At 46.1% G+C, this 16,950-nt stretch overlaps 1 protein-coding gene across 1 annotated transcript; it reads right to left on the bottom strand.

Annotated features, from left to right (window-relative positions):
- Positions 1-12,301, bottom strand: rbfa (ribosome binding factor A). The gene is made up of 7 exons (XM_078426980.1): positions 11,872-12,301; positions 10,043-10,085; positions 8,506-8,679; positions 4,095-4,207; positions 2,833-2,917; positions 1,601-1,680; positions 1-443 (listed from the first exon to the last, which is right to left on the bottom strand). The coding sequence occupies exons 1-7, from the start codon at positions 12,045-12,047 to the stop codon at positions 17-19; spliced, it is 1,098 nt and encodes a 365-aa protein (XP_078283106.1). The 5' UTR covers positions 12,048-12,301; the 3' UTR covers positions 1-16.
- Between the last annotated feature and the right edge of the window lie 4,649 nt (positions 12,302-16,950).

The raw sequence follows: 16,950 nt of genomic DNA, 5'->3' as shown, positions 1-16,950 counted from the left end.
AAAAAAAAAATCAAGTTTATTTTAAATCTTTAGGTATTTTCGCTGGATCTTCTGGATCATCTTCCTCTAATTCTAGCTCTTTTATGTCTTCGCCTAATTCCTTCAGTTCCTCTTCTCTCTCTGACAATGTGTCTGAGGAGTTTGTGCTGTATTTTTCTAACAAGTACATCTCCGGTGTAATGTCGTCAAAACTGCAATTAACTTTCTTCTTCTTTAGTCGTAATTTTTTCAGCTGAGCTATTTGTTCTAGGTGTTGCTGTGACAATGTTAAGTTATTTGCTTCCAATAACCGTTGAGTATTTTTCTTTTTATATTCCAGTATTTGTTTGTTTAGCGAGTCATGGTTAATACCGAAATGGTCAGGTTCGGGTGATGGCCGCTGGGATGAGACTGGAATCGGTCCTGTGTGGGTCGGCTTCAAGGCAGCGTCTACGGGGAATTGCCTGGAATTAAAAAATACATTAAGTAATCCAGAGAAAATTAACTTTTGATAATGATTTGCTCTTGGTCACAGCAAATGCCAGGTGGAAAGGTCAAAGTTCCAGAAGTTCATTTTGTCATCCCACCTGCCTGCGCTTGGTCCATATCCCTCCAAACCTGTCCTATCCATGTACGTGTCTAATCGTTTCTTAAACGTTTCAATAGTCCCTGCCTCAACTACCTCCTAATGCCCAATGGTGGTCCCATTTACTTGCGTATATTTAAGAATGAACATTTAGGAAAGCTATGTCACAGAGTCATACAACGTGGAAACAGGCCATTCGGCCCAACTTGCCCATGGCACTCAAGCTGCCCCATCTACACTAGTCCCACCTGCCTGCATTTGGCCCATACCCCTCGAGACCTTTCCTGCCCATGTACCCGCTCTAATGTCTTTTAAATGTAGTTGTAGTATCTGCCTCGACTACCTTCTCTGGCAGCTCGTTCCATACACCATCACCCTCTCGTTGTATCTTCCCCACCCACCCCTCCCTCCAGCATAAAATACTGCACTGCAACTATCTCCAACCTTTAACATGGTTAGTTGTTCTTACTGCTAAAGTTGACCTGTTAAAAAGGTTAATTCTTGCAAATCTTGTCATCAGAAAAACAAGCCAGTCTTACTTTCAACGCATCTGCTCAATTTGTCAAAATTCCCGTTTCGGGTCGGCACGGTGGCGCAGCCTCACAGCTCCAGAGACCCGGGTTCGATTCTGACTACGTGTGCTTGTCTGTACAGAGGTTGTACGTTCTCCCCGTGACTTTTCTCTGGTTTCTTCCCACACTTCAAAGACGTACAGGTTTGTAGGCTAATTGGCTGATATAATTGTGAATTGACCTTAGTGCGTCGGATAGTTCTAGTTTGCGGGCATCGCTGGTAGGAGTGGACTCAGTGGGCCAAATGGCCTGTTTCCGTGCTGTATCTCTAAACTAAACTAAACGATAACATTGCATTCACCTTCCTTATTACTGATTCAAGTTGCAAACTTCTCTAAACTAAACTAAATAAACGAAACACATAACTTTAAATGTATCTTTGTCCATGATGTCTTTATTTGAGTTCATACAGCCAATCTGCCAAGTCAAAACAAATTTAAATTATATGAAAAATAGTAGTTACCCATGGATGGAGTCCAAATCTTGTGATATATCAGAAGTCTCTTCAGGGCCATAATCAGCAATTTCTAACAACCTCTCTACCTGTGAAAGGAAGCATTATTTGTTTTAATGTATATTTTAAAAATGTATTGGGCAATAATATACATGAATTGTTTTTCCTGATCATGATAAATAAATCACATTCTCGAGGAGGAGAAGCAAGGAACTGCAGGTGAGGGGTTCCACTGGAGGACACAAAGTGCTGGAGTAACTCAGCGGGTCAGGCAGCATCTCTGGAGAACATGGATAGGCGCGGTTTTACAGAGTGCTGGAGTAACTCAGTGGGTCAGGCAGCATCTCTGGAGAACATGGATAGGTGACGTTTCACAGAGTGTTGGGGTAACTCAGTGGGTCAGGCAGCATCTTTGGGGAAAAAGTCTGAAGAAGGGTTCCGACCCGAAATGTCCTTTTTCTCGAGAGATGCTGCCTGGCCCGCTGAGTTACTCCAGCTATTCGTGTCTGTCTGTGGCTGGTCATAGGTGGACACTGATGAAAGTTTCAGTTTGAGTTTTAGTTTCAGTTTCAATTTTAGTTTATTGCCACGTGTACCGAGGTGCAGTGAAAAGCTTTTGCTGCGTGCTCACCAGTCAGCAGAAAGACAATACATGATTACAATCGAGATGAATCGGGGGGTTTGATAGGCAGACAGTTGGAGCAAAGGCTCAAGGTGTGAGACATCAGGATTGATGCGTCACAAATGGTGAAGCTGCAGGAAGCTCCAGAACAAGGGGCCACAGTTTAAGAATAAGGGGTAGGCCATTTAGAACTGAGATGAGGAAAAACTTTTTCAGTCAGAGTTGTGAATCTGTGGAATTCTCTGCCTCAGAAGGCAGTGGAGGCCAATTCTCTGAATGCATTCAAGAGAGAGCTGGATAGAGCTCTTAAGGATAGCGGAATCAGGGGGTATGGGGAGAAGTCAGGAACGGGGTACTGATTGAGAATGATCAGCAATGATCACATTGAATGGCGGTGCTGGCTCGAAGGGCCGAATGGCCTCCTCCTGCACCTATTGTCTATTGTCTAATGTAGGTGGAGGAAGGGGAGAAATAGGGCCACATTCTCGAGGAGTTACTTGTAGACCTGCCGATCTCTGCAGGACCAATTATGAAAGATTTTCCGGCACGCAAAGCATTAGTTGGCTTGAAACTTTCCATTCGCGCATGTGTTCACCAGAGAAATGTGATCACTACCCACCTCAGCAATTGCTGCTTGTTCTCGGTCTCGAACAAAGACCACGGGTGGGACACAACCCATGACTTGATGGGTAATGAGGAGGTGCCTAGAAATTCATAAAACCAACAGAATTTGATCAGATTCAAAATTATCAACCTTCAAAGCAATAAGTGCCAACTGTGCATTTTCATGAACAATTTGTGTGCACTAGTTTGACAATTATACATACAGAGGGTGGGAGGGAGAAAGGGAGGAAGGAAGGGAGGGAGGAAGGAGAGGGGGAGAGTGAGGGAGGAGGGGGAAGTGGAAGGGAGGATGGGGAGAGGGATGGAGAGGATGGGGAGAGGGAGGGATGGAGGATGGGGAGAGGGAAGAGAGGGAGGGAAGAGCGGGGGGAAAGGAAGAGAGGGGGGAAAGGAAGAGAGGGGGGAGAGGTAGGGAGGAGGGGGGAAAGGACGAGAGGGGGAGAGAGAGAGAGATCCAAACTCAGATCCGCCATGCTGTTATTGAATGGCTCTACGGTCTCGCCACACTCCCACTCCTGTTTATGTTGTTATTGAACAGGAGCAGGAGTGTACCAAGAATGTTGAGTTCAGGAGTTACGGATAGACTAAAGAGAGACTAGTGTAGATGGGACATGTTGGTCGGTGAGGCCAAGTTGGGCCGAAGGTCCTGTTTCCACACTGTATGACTCTTATCAATTTAGTTAGTCTAATTGCCGGAGATACGATCAGGACTCTCTATGAGTGCACGGTGGCGCAGAGGTAGAGTTGTTGCCTTACAGCGAATGCAGCGCCGGAGACTCAAGTTCGATCCTGACTACGGGTGCTGTCTGTACGGAGTTTGTACGTTCTCCCCGTGGGTTTTCTCCGAGATCTTCGGTTTCCTCCCACACTCCAAAGACGTACAGGTTTGTAGGTTAATTGGCTGGGCAAATGTAAAAATTGTCCCTAGTGGGTGTAGGATATGCAGGGATCGCTGGGCGGCGCGGACCCGGTGGGCCGAAGGGCCTGTTTCTGCGCTGTATCTCTAAATCTAAAAAAAAATCTAAATCTATTTAACTAAGGTCGGTGGGTAGATGGAACCAGCTGCCAGAGGTAGTAGAGGCAGGTACTATAACAGCATTTAAAACACACTTCAACAGGTACATGGATAGGAAAGGTTTAGAGGGATATGGACTAAACACGGGCAGATGGGACTAGGTTAGGTGGAGCACCTTGGATGAGTTGAGACAAAGGGCCTGTTTCTGTGGTATGCCTACGAAAGATATTGATCATGCTTACCTTACACGGGGAGAATATTTTTCTAAGACTTTTTGAATGCGATTATCTTTTTCCAGCAAACCACTTGGTACCCAGTAGGCACGGCACGCTGAAAAATCCACCGTCATCTGAACCTGCAACAGTGGCACATCCATATCTTATTGCCAAGATGTGCACTCAATGGGATTCAATCTAGTTCATTAAATTGCCAATAGTTAGCTGGCACTTACCGACTCAAAACTATCATGTAATTGTGCTATGCTTCATCAAAATTATTGATATTATTGCCATTATTCAGACTTTTAGACAGGTACATAGATCAGGCATGTGAGTGAGGTTAAAAAAATTGAAAATTTACACACAAAATTATCAGTTTCAAACCTCTTTTAGTGCATTTCAAAGTAAAAACAGAGTTACAAAATAATCTGAATATGTCACTGTACACTAATAACATTTTGAAGTAAATTCGCACATTAATTGATAATCAGCTCAAAAGGTTGGTAATTGGCTTTTCTGCTATGTTTTATATTTTAACCCTGTCTTCAATTAGTTATATAATCTAGCACCTAAATTTAATATTTACTCATTACAGTTCCACCACTGATTTTCTGGTACTCTTGGTTCCAAAGCTTTGCTGGTTTATCCAGCAGGCCAGGGAAGTCGACTATGGGGATAGATTTGCTGACTCCAGCTGGGCTGGAGTTCCAGAGCCCCGGCCGCAGGTTGCAAATTCAACCCACTGATCAGCCGTGGAAGTCCCGATGAGGTCGAGATTGGCTGCCTTGCCCAGCCTGGGTGCCAGATTTCCGGGGAGACATCCAGGGCGCGCGGGGGAGGATTTCTCGCGGAACCTCTGGCGGCTGAATTGACAAATTGGCCATGGAAGTCCCAATGAGGTTGAGATTGGCTGCCTTGCCCAGCCTAGGTGCCACATTTCCATGGCGCACGGGGGGGATTTCTAGTGGAACCCCTAGTGACCTCTAGTGGAACCCTAGTGTTCATTACAAGTCTGTACATCGTTTTTTTTCTTTCTTTTTTCGATCTGATTTCTCTGTTTATTTGGCAAAGTGAAAAACGCGGAAACCATTGAAAAAGTGCAGAAAATGGATTTTAAAAACGCGGAAATCCGCGGAAAATTCACATGCGGGCAGGTGTGACTATTGTAGATGGGACATGTTTGCAAGTTGGGCCAGAGGGCCTGTTTCCACCCTGTATCACTCTATGACTGTTAAAAGTCCACTCTTTAAATGAAAACATTTATTCATTCTATCTCTCCCGTCCCCTAAAGAAAAAGATTTGCTTTAAAACCTAACAAAGGGAGAAATTTTGCTCTCTACAGAACTCACTTTCACAGACAGCAGCGGAAGCTGAAATAATTGAATATATTCAAGGCTGAGATAGGTTAAACATGCATCTGTTGGGAGTCAAGAAATTTGCGGAACAGAACAGAAAGTGGAGTTGAAGCCAAGATCAGATTGGCTGTGATGTTATTGAATGACTCTACAGTCCTGCTACACTCCTGTTTATTTAGTTTAGTTTAGAGATACTGCACGGAAACAGGACCTTCGGCCCACCGAGTCCACACCAACCAGCAATCCCCCCACATTATCACTACCCGACACACTCTAGGGACAATTTTACATCTTATACCACGCCAGTTAAATCTTAAGCTTGTACGTCTTTGGAGTGTGGAAGGAAACCGAAGAATGGAGCGACTAGGCTTGTATGCGCTGGAATTTAGAAGGATGAGAGGGGATCTTATTGAAACATATAAGATTATTAAGGGGTTGGACACGCTAGAGGCAGGAAAGCGAATGGTATGTTGGCATTCATAGCAAAAGGATTTGAGTTTAGGAGCAGGGAGGTTCTACTGCAGTTGTACAGGGCATTGGTGAGACCGCACCTGGAGTATTGTATGCAGTTTTGGTCTCCTAATCTGAGGAAAGACGTTCTTGCCTTAGAGGGTACAGAGAAGGTTCACCAGATTGATCCCTGGGATGGCAGGACTTTCATATGAAGAAAGACTGGATAGACTAGGCATGTACTCGCTGGAATTTAGAAGACTGAGGGGGGATCTTATTGAAACATATAAAATTCTTAAGGGGTTGGAGAGGCTAGATGCGGGAAGATTGTTCCCGATGTTGGGGGAGTCCAGAACCAGGGGTCACAGCTTAAGGATAAGGGGGAAGTCTTTTAGGACCGAGATGAGAAAACATTTCTTCACACAGAGAGTGGTGAGTTTGTGGAATTCTCTGCCACAGAAGGTAGTTGAGGCCAGTTCATTGGCTATATTTAAGAGGGAGTTAGATGTGGCCCTTGTGGCTAACGGGATCAGGGGGTATGGAGAGAAGGCAGGTACAGGTTACTGAGCTGGATGATCAGCCATGATCATATTGAATGGCGGTGCAGGCTCGAAGGGCCGAATGGCCTACTCCTTCACCTATTTTCTATGTTTCTATGTTTCTATGGATTTATGAAAGCCCTTCTTTGGACAATTTAAAAAATGAGCGTGAAAACAAGAGGAAACAGAAGCTAATGATACTTTGGAATAGAATGCTATACGATGGAAGTGGTTGGGAAATAATGGAATGGATATTAACAGTAGGTTTTAAAATAAAAACAGATTGAATTAATCCCTATTAGAAACAGACTGAATCAAAGACTTATAAACAGACAGACTTTCATTATCATCTGATTTGATCTGTTTTCATACCTTACCCTTCTATATCTCTAAGTCTCCCTCTCTTCTGACTACCAGTCTGAAGGGTCTCGACCCGAAGCGTCATCTATTCCTTCTCTCCAGAGATGCTGCCTGTCCCGCTGAGTTACTCCAGCATTTTGTGTCTTAAATTCAGACTTAAAAACAGACAGACTTAATCCCGATTAGAAACAACCTGAATGACAGACTATAGTTTAATTTAGTTTAGAGAAACAGGCCATTGGGCCCACCGAGTCTACACCGACCCGCAATCCCCGTACACTAATACTATCGTACACTCGAGGGACAATTTACAATTTTACCAAGCCAATTAACCTACAAACCTATACGTCTTTGGAGTATGGGAGGAAATTGGAGCACCCGGGAAAAACCCACACAGGTCACGGAGAGAACGTTCAAACTCCGTACAGGCAGCACCCGTAGTCAGGATCGAACCCTGGCCTCTGGCGATGTAAGGCAACAACTCTAGCGTTGCGCCACTTAGAAACAGACTGTATGAATACCTATTAGCTTTTATTTCTACAGTCATATATTATAAACAAATGGATAGGAGTTTGGAGAATAACTAAGTGGATCACTTATTCTATTTAGCATAAAGTATTAATGCCCTTTTGAACAACATTACTACTAACAAAAATTACATTTGATCAATGCATGACAGCACATTACATATTAATTGGGCTTACACCCCAGCAATTTGAACATTGACTTCTCCAACTTCAAGTAACTCTTGCTTTCCCCCTCTCTCCATCCCTCCCCCTTCCCAGTTCTCCGACCACTCTGACTGTCTCCGACTACATTTTATCTCTGGTTGCTTTGTTGTTACCTTCTCCCAGCTAACAACGATCTATTCTACATTTTCCTTGAACTTCATGCCCTTTGTCCTGTTTTCACACCTTGCACTTCATTGTCTATGTATCTTCCTCTCCGCTGACATCAGTCTGAAGAAGGGTCGCGACCCGAAACGTCATCCATTCCTTCTCTCCAGAGACGCTGCCTATCCTGTTGAGTTACTCCAGCATTTTGTGTCTGTGTGGAGTACTGTGTGCAGTTTTGGTCTCCAAATTTGAGGAAGGATATTCTTGCTATTGAGGGCGTGCAGCGTAGGTTTACTAGGTTAATTCCCGGAATGGCTGGACTATCATATGTTGAAAGACTGGAGCGACTAGGCTTGTACACACTGGAATTTAGAAGGGTGAGAGGAGATCTTATCGAAACGTATAAGATTATTAAGGGGTTGGACACGTTAGAGGCAGGAAACATGTTTCCAATGTTGGGGGAGTCCAGAACAAGGGGCCACAGTTTAAGAATAAGGGGTAGGCCATTTAGAACTGAGATGAGGAAAAACTTTTTCAGTCAGAGAGTTGTGAATCTGTGGAATTCTCTGCCTCAGAAGGCAGTGGAGGCCAATTCTCTGAATGCATTCAAGAGAGAGCTAGATAGAGCTCTTAAGGATAGCGGAGTCAGGGGTATGGGGAGAAGGCAGGAACGGGGTATTGATTGAGAATGATCAGCCATGATCACATTGAATGGCGGTGCTAGCTCGAAGGGCCGAATGGCCTCCTCCTGCACCTATTGTCTATCTTCAATATATTTTCATTATCAAGTAGTGCACAGTAGATTACAAATCACTGGTATTAAAATAATCTGAATCCTTTCCTTTCCTTTCATCATACCCCTGGATAGAACAAAGATAAATAAAGATGCCCTTACTTTGGATATCTCCACTTTCTCGTCAAAAACCTCCGGGCTGACTTCACTGGTGTTCAGCAGATCTGTGATTGCTTTATAAAGAACTTGGTTGAGTACCCTCATTCGGAATGTGTCTTCCTTTTTTGCCTTGCGTTGAGGTTTCAATACATTCTCCAAACTCGAGGGCTTGTAAAGCTGCACGAAAACAGCAAACAGTACAGAGCAAATGTAGTTTCAGTTTAGTTTATGGTCTCGCGTACCGAGGTACAGTGAAAAGCATTTGCTGGGTGCGCACAATTTCAAGTGCGTCTCTTAATTTTGTCTGGATTAAAGGTGTTTCCGAACCACCAGTTGCCAGAAAATCGGTGGTGGGCCTGTATTTCCAATTGGGCTTAAATCTAGTAGTAGGTTTCATTTCATCCATGCTCTAATGTTACACCTTGGACGGTGGGGAATGTTCTGAATCTTCTGAATCAGGGGGCCGTAGATCCAAGATCCTTTGCAGATCTGCAAATGATCAAGGCAGACTTTCTGTGATGCATTATTGCTCTTGGTTTGAAATGTAACTTTGCAGTTATTTTGATTTTTTATATCTCCTGGCTACAATATCCAAGTTACGTGTCAGGACCAAAAATTGTTTTTTTTTTAATTTTTAGTTTAGAGATACAGTGCGGAAACAGGCCCTTCAGCCCACCGAGTCCGCACCGACCAACGATCCCCGCACACTAACACTATCCTACACACACTAGGGAAGATTTTACATTTTATACCAAATCAAATAACCTACAAATATGTACATCTTTGGAGCGTGGGTGGAAACCGAAGATCTCAGAAAAAAACCCACGCAGGTCATGGGGAGAACGTATGAACTCTGTACAGACAGCAAACGCAATGCTAGCATTTATTTCAAGAGGGCTTCTATACAAAAACAGGGATGTAATGCTGAGGCTCCATGGTGGCGCAGCGGTAGAGTTGCTGCCTTATTGCGCCAGAGACCCAGTTTTGATCCTGACTACAGGCGCTGTCTGTACGGAGTTTGTACGCTCTCCCCGTGACCTGCGTGGATTTTCTCCGAGATCTTCGGCTTCCACCCACACTCCAAAGACACACAGGGTTTGTAGGATAATTGGATATCTTAAGGATAGCGGAGTCAGGGGGTATGGGGAGAAGGCAGGAACGGGGTACTGATTGAGAATGATCAGCCATGATCACATTGAATGGCGGTGCTGGCTCGAAGGGCCGAATGGCCTCTTCCTGCACCTATTGTCTATTGGCTTGGAAAAAATGTAAATTGTCCCCAGTATGTGTAGGATAGTGTTAATGTGCGGGGATCGCTGGTCGGCGAGAACTCGGTGGGCCGAATAGCCTGTTTCAGTACTGTCTCTCTGAATTAAACTAAACAACGATTTAAAATTTGACAAGTATCAAGGAGATTATTCACTGCTACAGAAACCATGTAGAACCCATTTAATCCATTAACAAGTTTCTTGCATAAATTAGCAAAGACTATTTACATTGGCAAGAAAAAACATCAGCTATTTCTTAAATCTGTTCTTACCAGTTGTGATCCCAATGTTGGACTGTCATACCAAAACTTCTTCCTGTGCGGAAACACAAAACAATCGTCGGTTGTTTAATTTTTGATGAAGTACAGTTTTAGGTTGTGGTTACACTAATCCATGACTATGACTTATCAATAACAATTAGCACAAGCAAATTTACCGACAGCCCTCCCCTGTTCCTCACCTTCTCCATTACCAAGCACAACCCTGTCATTGAAATCGTTCACACAGTTGCACATCTCCCACAGTGGGCAACTCTCAAAGTGTGAATAGTCACAGAGCACAGAAATGGGCCCTTTTAGCACTGTGGGTCTATGCCAACCCATCAAACACCCACTTACACTTAATCCTACTTCCATATTCCCATAAATTCCTTTAGAAGGGAGATGGGAAGGAAGTTATTTATCCAGATGGTGGTGAATCTGTGCGATTCATTTTTCTAGATAGCTGTGGAGGCCAAATCATTGGGTATTTTTAAAGTGGAGATTAATAGATCAGCCATGATTGAATGGCAGAGTACACTTGATGTACTGAATGGCCTAATTCTGTTTCTATCTCGTATGATCTTATAATAATAATAATAATAATGCATTACATTTATATAGCGCTTTTCATATACTCAAAGACGCTTTACAGGGATTTAGAGAACATAGGGAAGTGAATAAATAGATAAATAAGTAAACGAACAGAGAAAGGAGACAGAAGGTGAGGTGACCTTCAGTGGTTGAAGGCAGTACTGAACAGGTGAGACTTCAGTGATGTTTTGAATGTGGTGAGTGTGGAGGAGTCTCTGACGGTTTGGGGTAGTGAGTTCCATAGGGTGGGAGCAGCGATGGAGAAAGCCCTGTCCCCCCAGGATCTGAGTTTGGTCCGGATGTGGGGGGATAGGAGATTGGCAGCAGCAGAGCGGAGGGTGCAGGTGGGAGTGTGCCTGTGGAGGAGGTCGGTCAGGTAGGATGGGGCCAGGTTATGGAGGGCTTTGTAGGTCATGAGGAGGATTTTGTACTGGATTCTCTGGGGGATGGGGAGCCAGTGGAGTTTGTAAAGGACGGGGGTGATATGGTCACGGATCGGGGTGTGGGTGAGTAGACGGGCAGCGGAGTTTTGAATGTATTGAAGTTTACTGATGATTTTTGAGGGTGCGCCATAGAGGAGGCTGTTGCAGTAGTCCAGACGGGAGGTGATCCATTCCCTGTCCATTTAACCTCCCCATAGATGCTGCTCGTCCCCGAGATCCTCCAGCACTTTGTGTTTTAGTTTGCACTCCAGCACCTGCAGCTCCTCTATATTTATACATATATGTGTGGACAAGTGCACATGTGTGTGTGCACGTATGCGTGTGTACCTGCGTGTGTGCATGGGTGGCTGTGTGAACATATGTATGTCTGTGTGTACATGTGTGCACCTGCGTGTGTATGCATGTGTGTGCGAGCGCATATGCACGTATGTGGTGCGTGTATGCACGTGTGTGTGCATGTGCGTGTGTACACATATGTATGTGTGCAGGTGTGCACGGGTGTGTGTATTCACGCGTGTGTGTGCATCTGCATGTGTGCATGGGTGTGTGTGTACCTGTAATATGCACGCACCTGCAGGTGTGCACCGGTGTGTGTGTGTGTGCACGCGCGTGTGTGCACCTGCATGTGTGCATGGGTGTGTGTGTACCTGTATGCACGCACCTGCATGTGTGCATGGGTACCTGTATGCACGCACCTGCAGGTGTGCACCGGTGTGTGTGTACCTGTATGCACGCACCTGCAGGTGTGCACCGGTGTGTGTGTGTGTGTGCACGCGCGTGTGAGTGTGTGTGTAAGGGAGGCCTTACTTTGTCTTGGCGAGGAATTTCTTGAGTGGGTTTCGTCTGTGGACGAGTGCGGGGGCGGAGGTGTGCACGCGCGCCTCGGGCACGAGCATGGGTCTAGCCGTGGCCGCAGCCCAGCGGCGCAGCGCGCCCCCGAGGACTGTGGATGCCGCCACCGTTGCTGTAGTAGTTGGCGTCATGAGGCGACCGGGGGGGGGGATGGGGTGGGTTGAGTTGATCCGTGGATGCGGTGGGTGCCCCGGGCCTTGGGGTGAGGCGCGGTGGGTGCCCCGGGCCTTGGGGTGAGGCGCGGTGGGTGCCCCGGGCCTTGGGGTGAGGCGCGGTGGGTGCCCCGGGCCTTGGGGTGAGGCGCGGCCGCCGGTGTGGACTCGACAACAAACCCCCGTCCCGCTCCGCCCAGCGCGCACTCGTCCCTGCGCATCGGAGACGTGCGCGCTCCCGCTCCCCTTGACGTGCGCGCTCCCTTCCCGGGAGCGAGCGCCCACGAGCGTCACCTGCACTGGGCTCGCCAGGAGGCGCGCTCTGCAAACACTCACGCACAAGTCAAGTTTATTTGTCACACATATATATATATACAAGATGTGCAGTGAAATGAAACGCTGGCAACGCCTGCGGATTGTGCAAAAACTACAAAACAGAATAGAAAAATAAAATTTTAACACAAAAAATAAATTAATACAGTAAGTTAAATTAGTCCCTGGTGACTAATTGAAAGGCTGGAGCGATTGGGCTTGTATACACTGGAATTTAGAAGGATGAGGGGGGATCTTATTGAAACATATAAGATAATTAGGGGATTGGACACATTAGAGGCAGATAACATGTTCCCAATGTTAGGGGAGTCCAGAACAAGGGGCCACAGTTTGAGAATAAGGGGTAGGCCATTTAGAACGGAGATGAGGAAGAACTTTTTCAGTCAGAGGGTGGTGAAGGTGTGGAATTCTCTGCCTCAGAAGGCAGTGGAGGCCAGTTCGTTGGATGCTTTCAAGAGAGAGCTGGATAGAGCTCTTGAGGATAGCGGAGTGAGGGGGTATGGGGAGAAGGCAGGAACGGGGTACTGATTGAGTGATCAGCCATGATCGCATTGAATGGCGGTGCTGGCTCGAAGGGCTGAATGGCCTACTCCTGCACCTATTGTCTATTGTCTATTGTCTATTGTGATCAAGTCAAGTCAATTTTATTTGTATAGCACATTTAAAAACAACCCACGTTGACCAAAGTGCTGTACATCAGTTCAGGTACTAAGAAACGAACATACAATGGCACCTAATGTATCTCCCGAGATGCTGCCTGACCTGCGGAGTTACTCTGTCATTTTGTGAATAAATACCTTCGATTTGTACCAGCATCTGCAGTTATTTTCTTATACAATGGCACACAAACATAACAGCACATACATAAACAGTTCACAGCGCCCCCTCAGAGGGCCTCAAACGCTAGGGAGTAGAAATAGGTTTTGAGCCTGGACTTAAAGAGTCGATGGAGGGGGCAGTTCTGATGGTGATATGAGAGTTAACAGTCCTGATGGCCTGTGGGAAGAAACTCCGTCTCATCCTCTCCATTTTCAGTGGGACAGCGGAGGCGTTTGCCTGACTGTAGCAGCTGGAACAGTCCGTTGCTGGGGTGGTAGGGGTCCCCCATAATGTTGCTGGCTCTGGATCCGCACCTCCTGATGTATAGGTCCTGCAGGGGGACGAGTGTAGTTCCCATGGTGCGTTCTGCCGAACGCACTACTCTCCGCAGAGCCTTCCTGTCCTGGGCAGAGCTGTTCCTAAACCAGATTGTGATGTTTCCTATAAAGATACTAGAGAAGCAAGGTATCACAGAATGCTGGAGTAACTCAGCGGGTCAGGCAGCATCTTGGAGAGAGGGAATGGGTGACGTTTCGGGTCGAGACCCTCCTTCAGACTGATGTCGGGGGGGGGGGGCGAGACAAAGAAAGGATATAGGTGGAGACAGGAAGATAGAGGGAGAACTGGGAAGGGGGGGGGAGAGGGACAGAGGAGCTATCTAAAGTTAGAGAAGTCACTGTTCATGTAGAGTGGATAAGGGAGAACCAGTCGATGTGTTATATCTGGACTTTCAGAAGGCCTTCGACAAGGTCCCACATAGGAGATTGGTGTACAAACTTAAAGCACACGGTATTGAAGGTTCAGTGTTGAGGTGGATAGAAAATTGGTTGGCGGACAGGAAGCAAAGAGTAGGAATAAATGGGTCGTTTTCGGAATGGCAGGCAGTGACTAGTGGGGTACCGCAAGGCTCAGTGCTGGGACCCCAGTTATTTACAGTGTATATTAATGATTTGGACGAGGGAATTGAATGCAACATCTCTAAGTTTGCGGATGACACGAAGCTGGGTGGCAGTGTTAGCTGCGAGGAGGATGCTAGGAGGCTGCAGAGTGACTTGGATAGATTAGGCGAGTGGGCAAATGCATGGCAGATGCAATATAATGTGAATAAATGTGAGGTTATCCACTTTGGCGGCAAGAACAGGAAAGCAGAGTATTACCTGAATGGTGACCGATTGGGAGAAGGGGAGATGCAACGTGACCTGGGTGTCATGGTGCACCAGTCATTGAAAGCAAGCATGCAGGTGCAGCAGGCGGTGAAGAAAGCGAATGGTATGTTGGCATTCATAGCAAGAGGATTTGAGTTTAGGAGCAGGGAGGTTCTGCTGCAGTTGTACAGGGCCTTGGTGAGACCGCACCTGGAGTATTGTGTGCAGTTTTGGTCTCCTAATCTGAGGAAAGACGTTCTTGCCTTAGAGGGAGTACAGAGAAGGTTCACCAGATTGATCCCTGGGATGGCGGGACTTACATATGAGGAAAGACTAGATAGACTGGGCTTGTACTCGCTGGAATTTAGAAGACTGAGGGGGGATCTTATAGAAACATATAAAATTCTTAAGGGGTTGGAGAGGCTAGATGCGGGAAGATTGTTCCCGATGTTGGGGGAGTCCAGAACCAGGGGTCACAGCTTAAGGATAAGGGGGAAGTCTTTTAGGACCGAGATGAGAAAACATTTCTTCACACAGAGTGGTGAGTCTGTGGAATTCTCTGCCACAGAAGGTAGTTGAGGCCAGTTCATTGGCTATATTTAAGAGGGAGTTAGATGTGGCCCTTTTTGCTAAAGGGATCAGGGGGTATGGAGAGAAGGCAGGTACAGGCTACTGAGCTGAATGATCAGCCATGATCATATTGAATGGCGGTGCAGGCTCGAAGGGCCGAATGGCCTACTCCTGCACCTATTTTCTATGTTTCTATGTTTCTATACCGCTGGGCTGCAAGCTGCCCAAGCGAAATATGAGGTGCTGTTCCTCCAATTTACGGTGGGCCTCACTGTGGCACTGGAGGAGGCCCATGACAGAAAGGTCAGACTGAGAGTGGGAGGGGGAGTTGAAGTGCTCAGCCACCGGGAGACCAGGTTGGTTAAGGCGGACTGAGCGAAGGTGTTGAGCGAAACGATCGCCGAGCCTGCGTTTGGTCTCGCCGATGCAGAGAAGTTGACATCTGGGACAGCAGATACAATAGAGGAGGTTGGAGACAGACCTCTGTCTCACCTGGAAAGACTGTTTAGGTCCTTGGATGGAGGTGAGGGGGGAGGTAAAGGGACAGGTGTTGCATCTCTTGTGGTTGCAGGGGAAAGTGCCTGGGGAAGGGGTGGCTTGGGTAGGAAGGGACGAGTGGACCAGGGAGTTACGGAGGGAACAGTATCTGCGGAACGCAGAAAGGGGAGGAGATGGGAAGTAGTGGGATCCCGTTTTCCAACCCCGTGACATCAGTGAAGGGTCTCAACCCAAAACTTCATCCATTCCTTCTCTCCAGAGATGCTGCCTGACCTGCTGAGTTACTCCAGCATTTTGTGATACCTTCAATTTGTACCGGCATCTGCAGTTATTTCCCTACACTACCAGAGAAGCAAGATCAAAGATACTAGAGGAGCAAGATGAACCACTCCGTTGAAATCGCCTATACTGAAGCATAGTATGCAAAGGAGTGGGACGTCCAGCATTTTAGTAAGCAAAACCCGCCGTTCGCTCTGCCTATCGCAGTGTAATCAGTGTTGTGGGGGAAAATAACGGCAGATGCTGGCACAAATCGAAGGTATCACAATATGCTGGAGTAACTCAGCAGGTCAGGCAGCATAGATGCTGAGTTACTCCAGCATTTTGTGATACCTTCAGTGTTGTGGGGGAACAGTATGTGTGATGATACCATTAAAATGCAGAATATATCTCATCTATCAATTCACAGATTTTTGTTATTTTTATTTTTTAATGTTTCTGCAAGTTTCTGCCTACTGAAATGGCGCTATGACATAATACGGTTTTTAGGGTCGAGTGGTCTATCTTGCTCTGCTCTATTATCTTTGAGCAAGCTAGACTACTCGACTCTAAAAACAGTAGTAGGACATGGGTAATTTTAGTAGGCAGATTCTGTGTGCTAGACGGGCAGCGTTCACAACTCTGCGATTTTGCATATAAAATGTCTTCAAACAATTATTTTTGCAAACAATTACATTTGCCCCTTCAATTTTACACCATTCAAGGATGAACTTCACAAACAAGGATAACACTTTTTATTTCTGTCATTCATGGTAAGATTTACATCATTTTGTGTGCGTGATATACAGGGTTGCACTGTTTCGCATATCAGCTAACCAATGAAAAGATCAGGTCCTGATTTATACCAGCTCTTCACCCTCCCCTCCTTGTCTGAAGAAGGGTCCCAACCTGAAACATCACCCATCCTTTTTCGCCAGAGATGCCGCCTGACCCGGTGATTTACTCCACCACTGTGTCTATTTGAATTGGATTCATGCTTCTGTCCCACGTCAGGCAGCATTGGTCATTTTAGTGGCTGTCAAAGGTTTTTAACTAATCAATTCACCAATTCAAATTTTCTTGGCTCTAAGTATAAAGTTAAATGTCTTTTCAATTAACTTACCTTGAAACCTTGGGTTGTACAGGGCCCTGGTGAGACCACACCTGGAGTGTTGTGTGCAATTTTGTCTCCTAATTTGAGGAAGGATATTATTGCTATTGAGGAAGTGCAGCGTAGGTTAATTCCCAGGATGGCGGGA

The sequence above is a fragment of the Rhinoraja longicauda genome, chromosome 2, assembly GCF_053455715.1.
Source record: "Rhinoraja longicauda isolate Sanriku21f chromosome 2, sRhiLon1.1, whole genome shotgun sequence".
Lineage (NCBI taxonomy): Eukaryota > Metazoa > Chordata > Chondrichthyes > Rajiformes > Arhynchobatidae > Rhinoraja > Rhinoraja longicauda.
Note: the sequence above shows the minus strand (reverse complement) of the source record. Positions and strands in the feature narration are given on the sequence as shown.

What these genes read in the sequence shown, in the direction of transcription:
- rbfa (XM_078426980.1), bottom strand. Translation starts at nt 12,047, where the DNA reads ATGACGCCAACTACTACAGCAACGGTGGCGGCATCCACAGTCCTCGGG. An exon ending in AGAAAGTGGAGATATCCAAA is followed by an intron (nt 4,208 to 8,505) that starts GTAAGGGCATCT and finishes CCACTGTTGCAG; the next exon opens with GTTCAGATGACGGTGGATTT. An exon ending in AACAAGCAGCAATTGCTGAG is followed by an intron (nt 1,681 to 2,832) that starts GTGGGTAGTGAT and finishes TTCCTTTCACAG; the next exon opens with GTAGAGAGGTTGTTAGAAAT.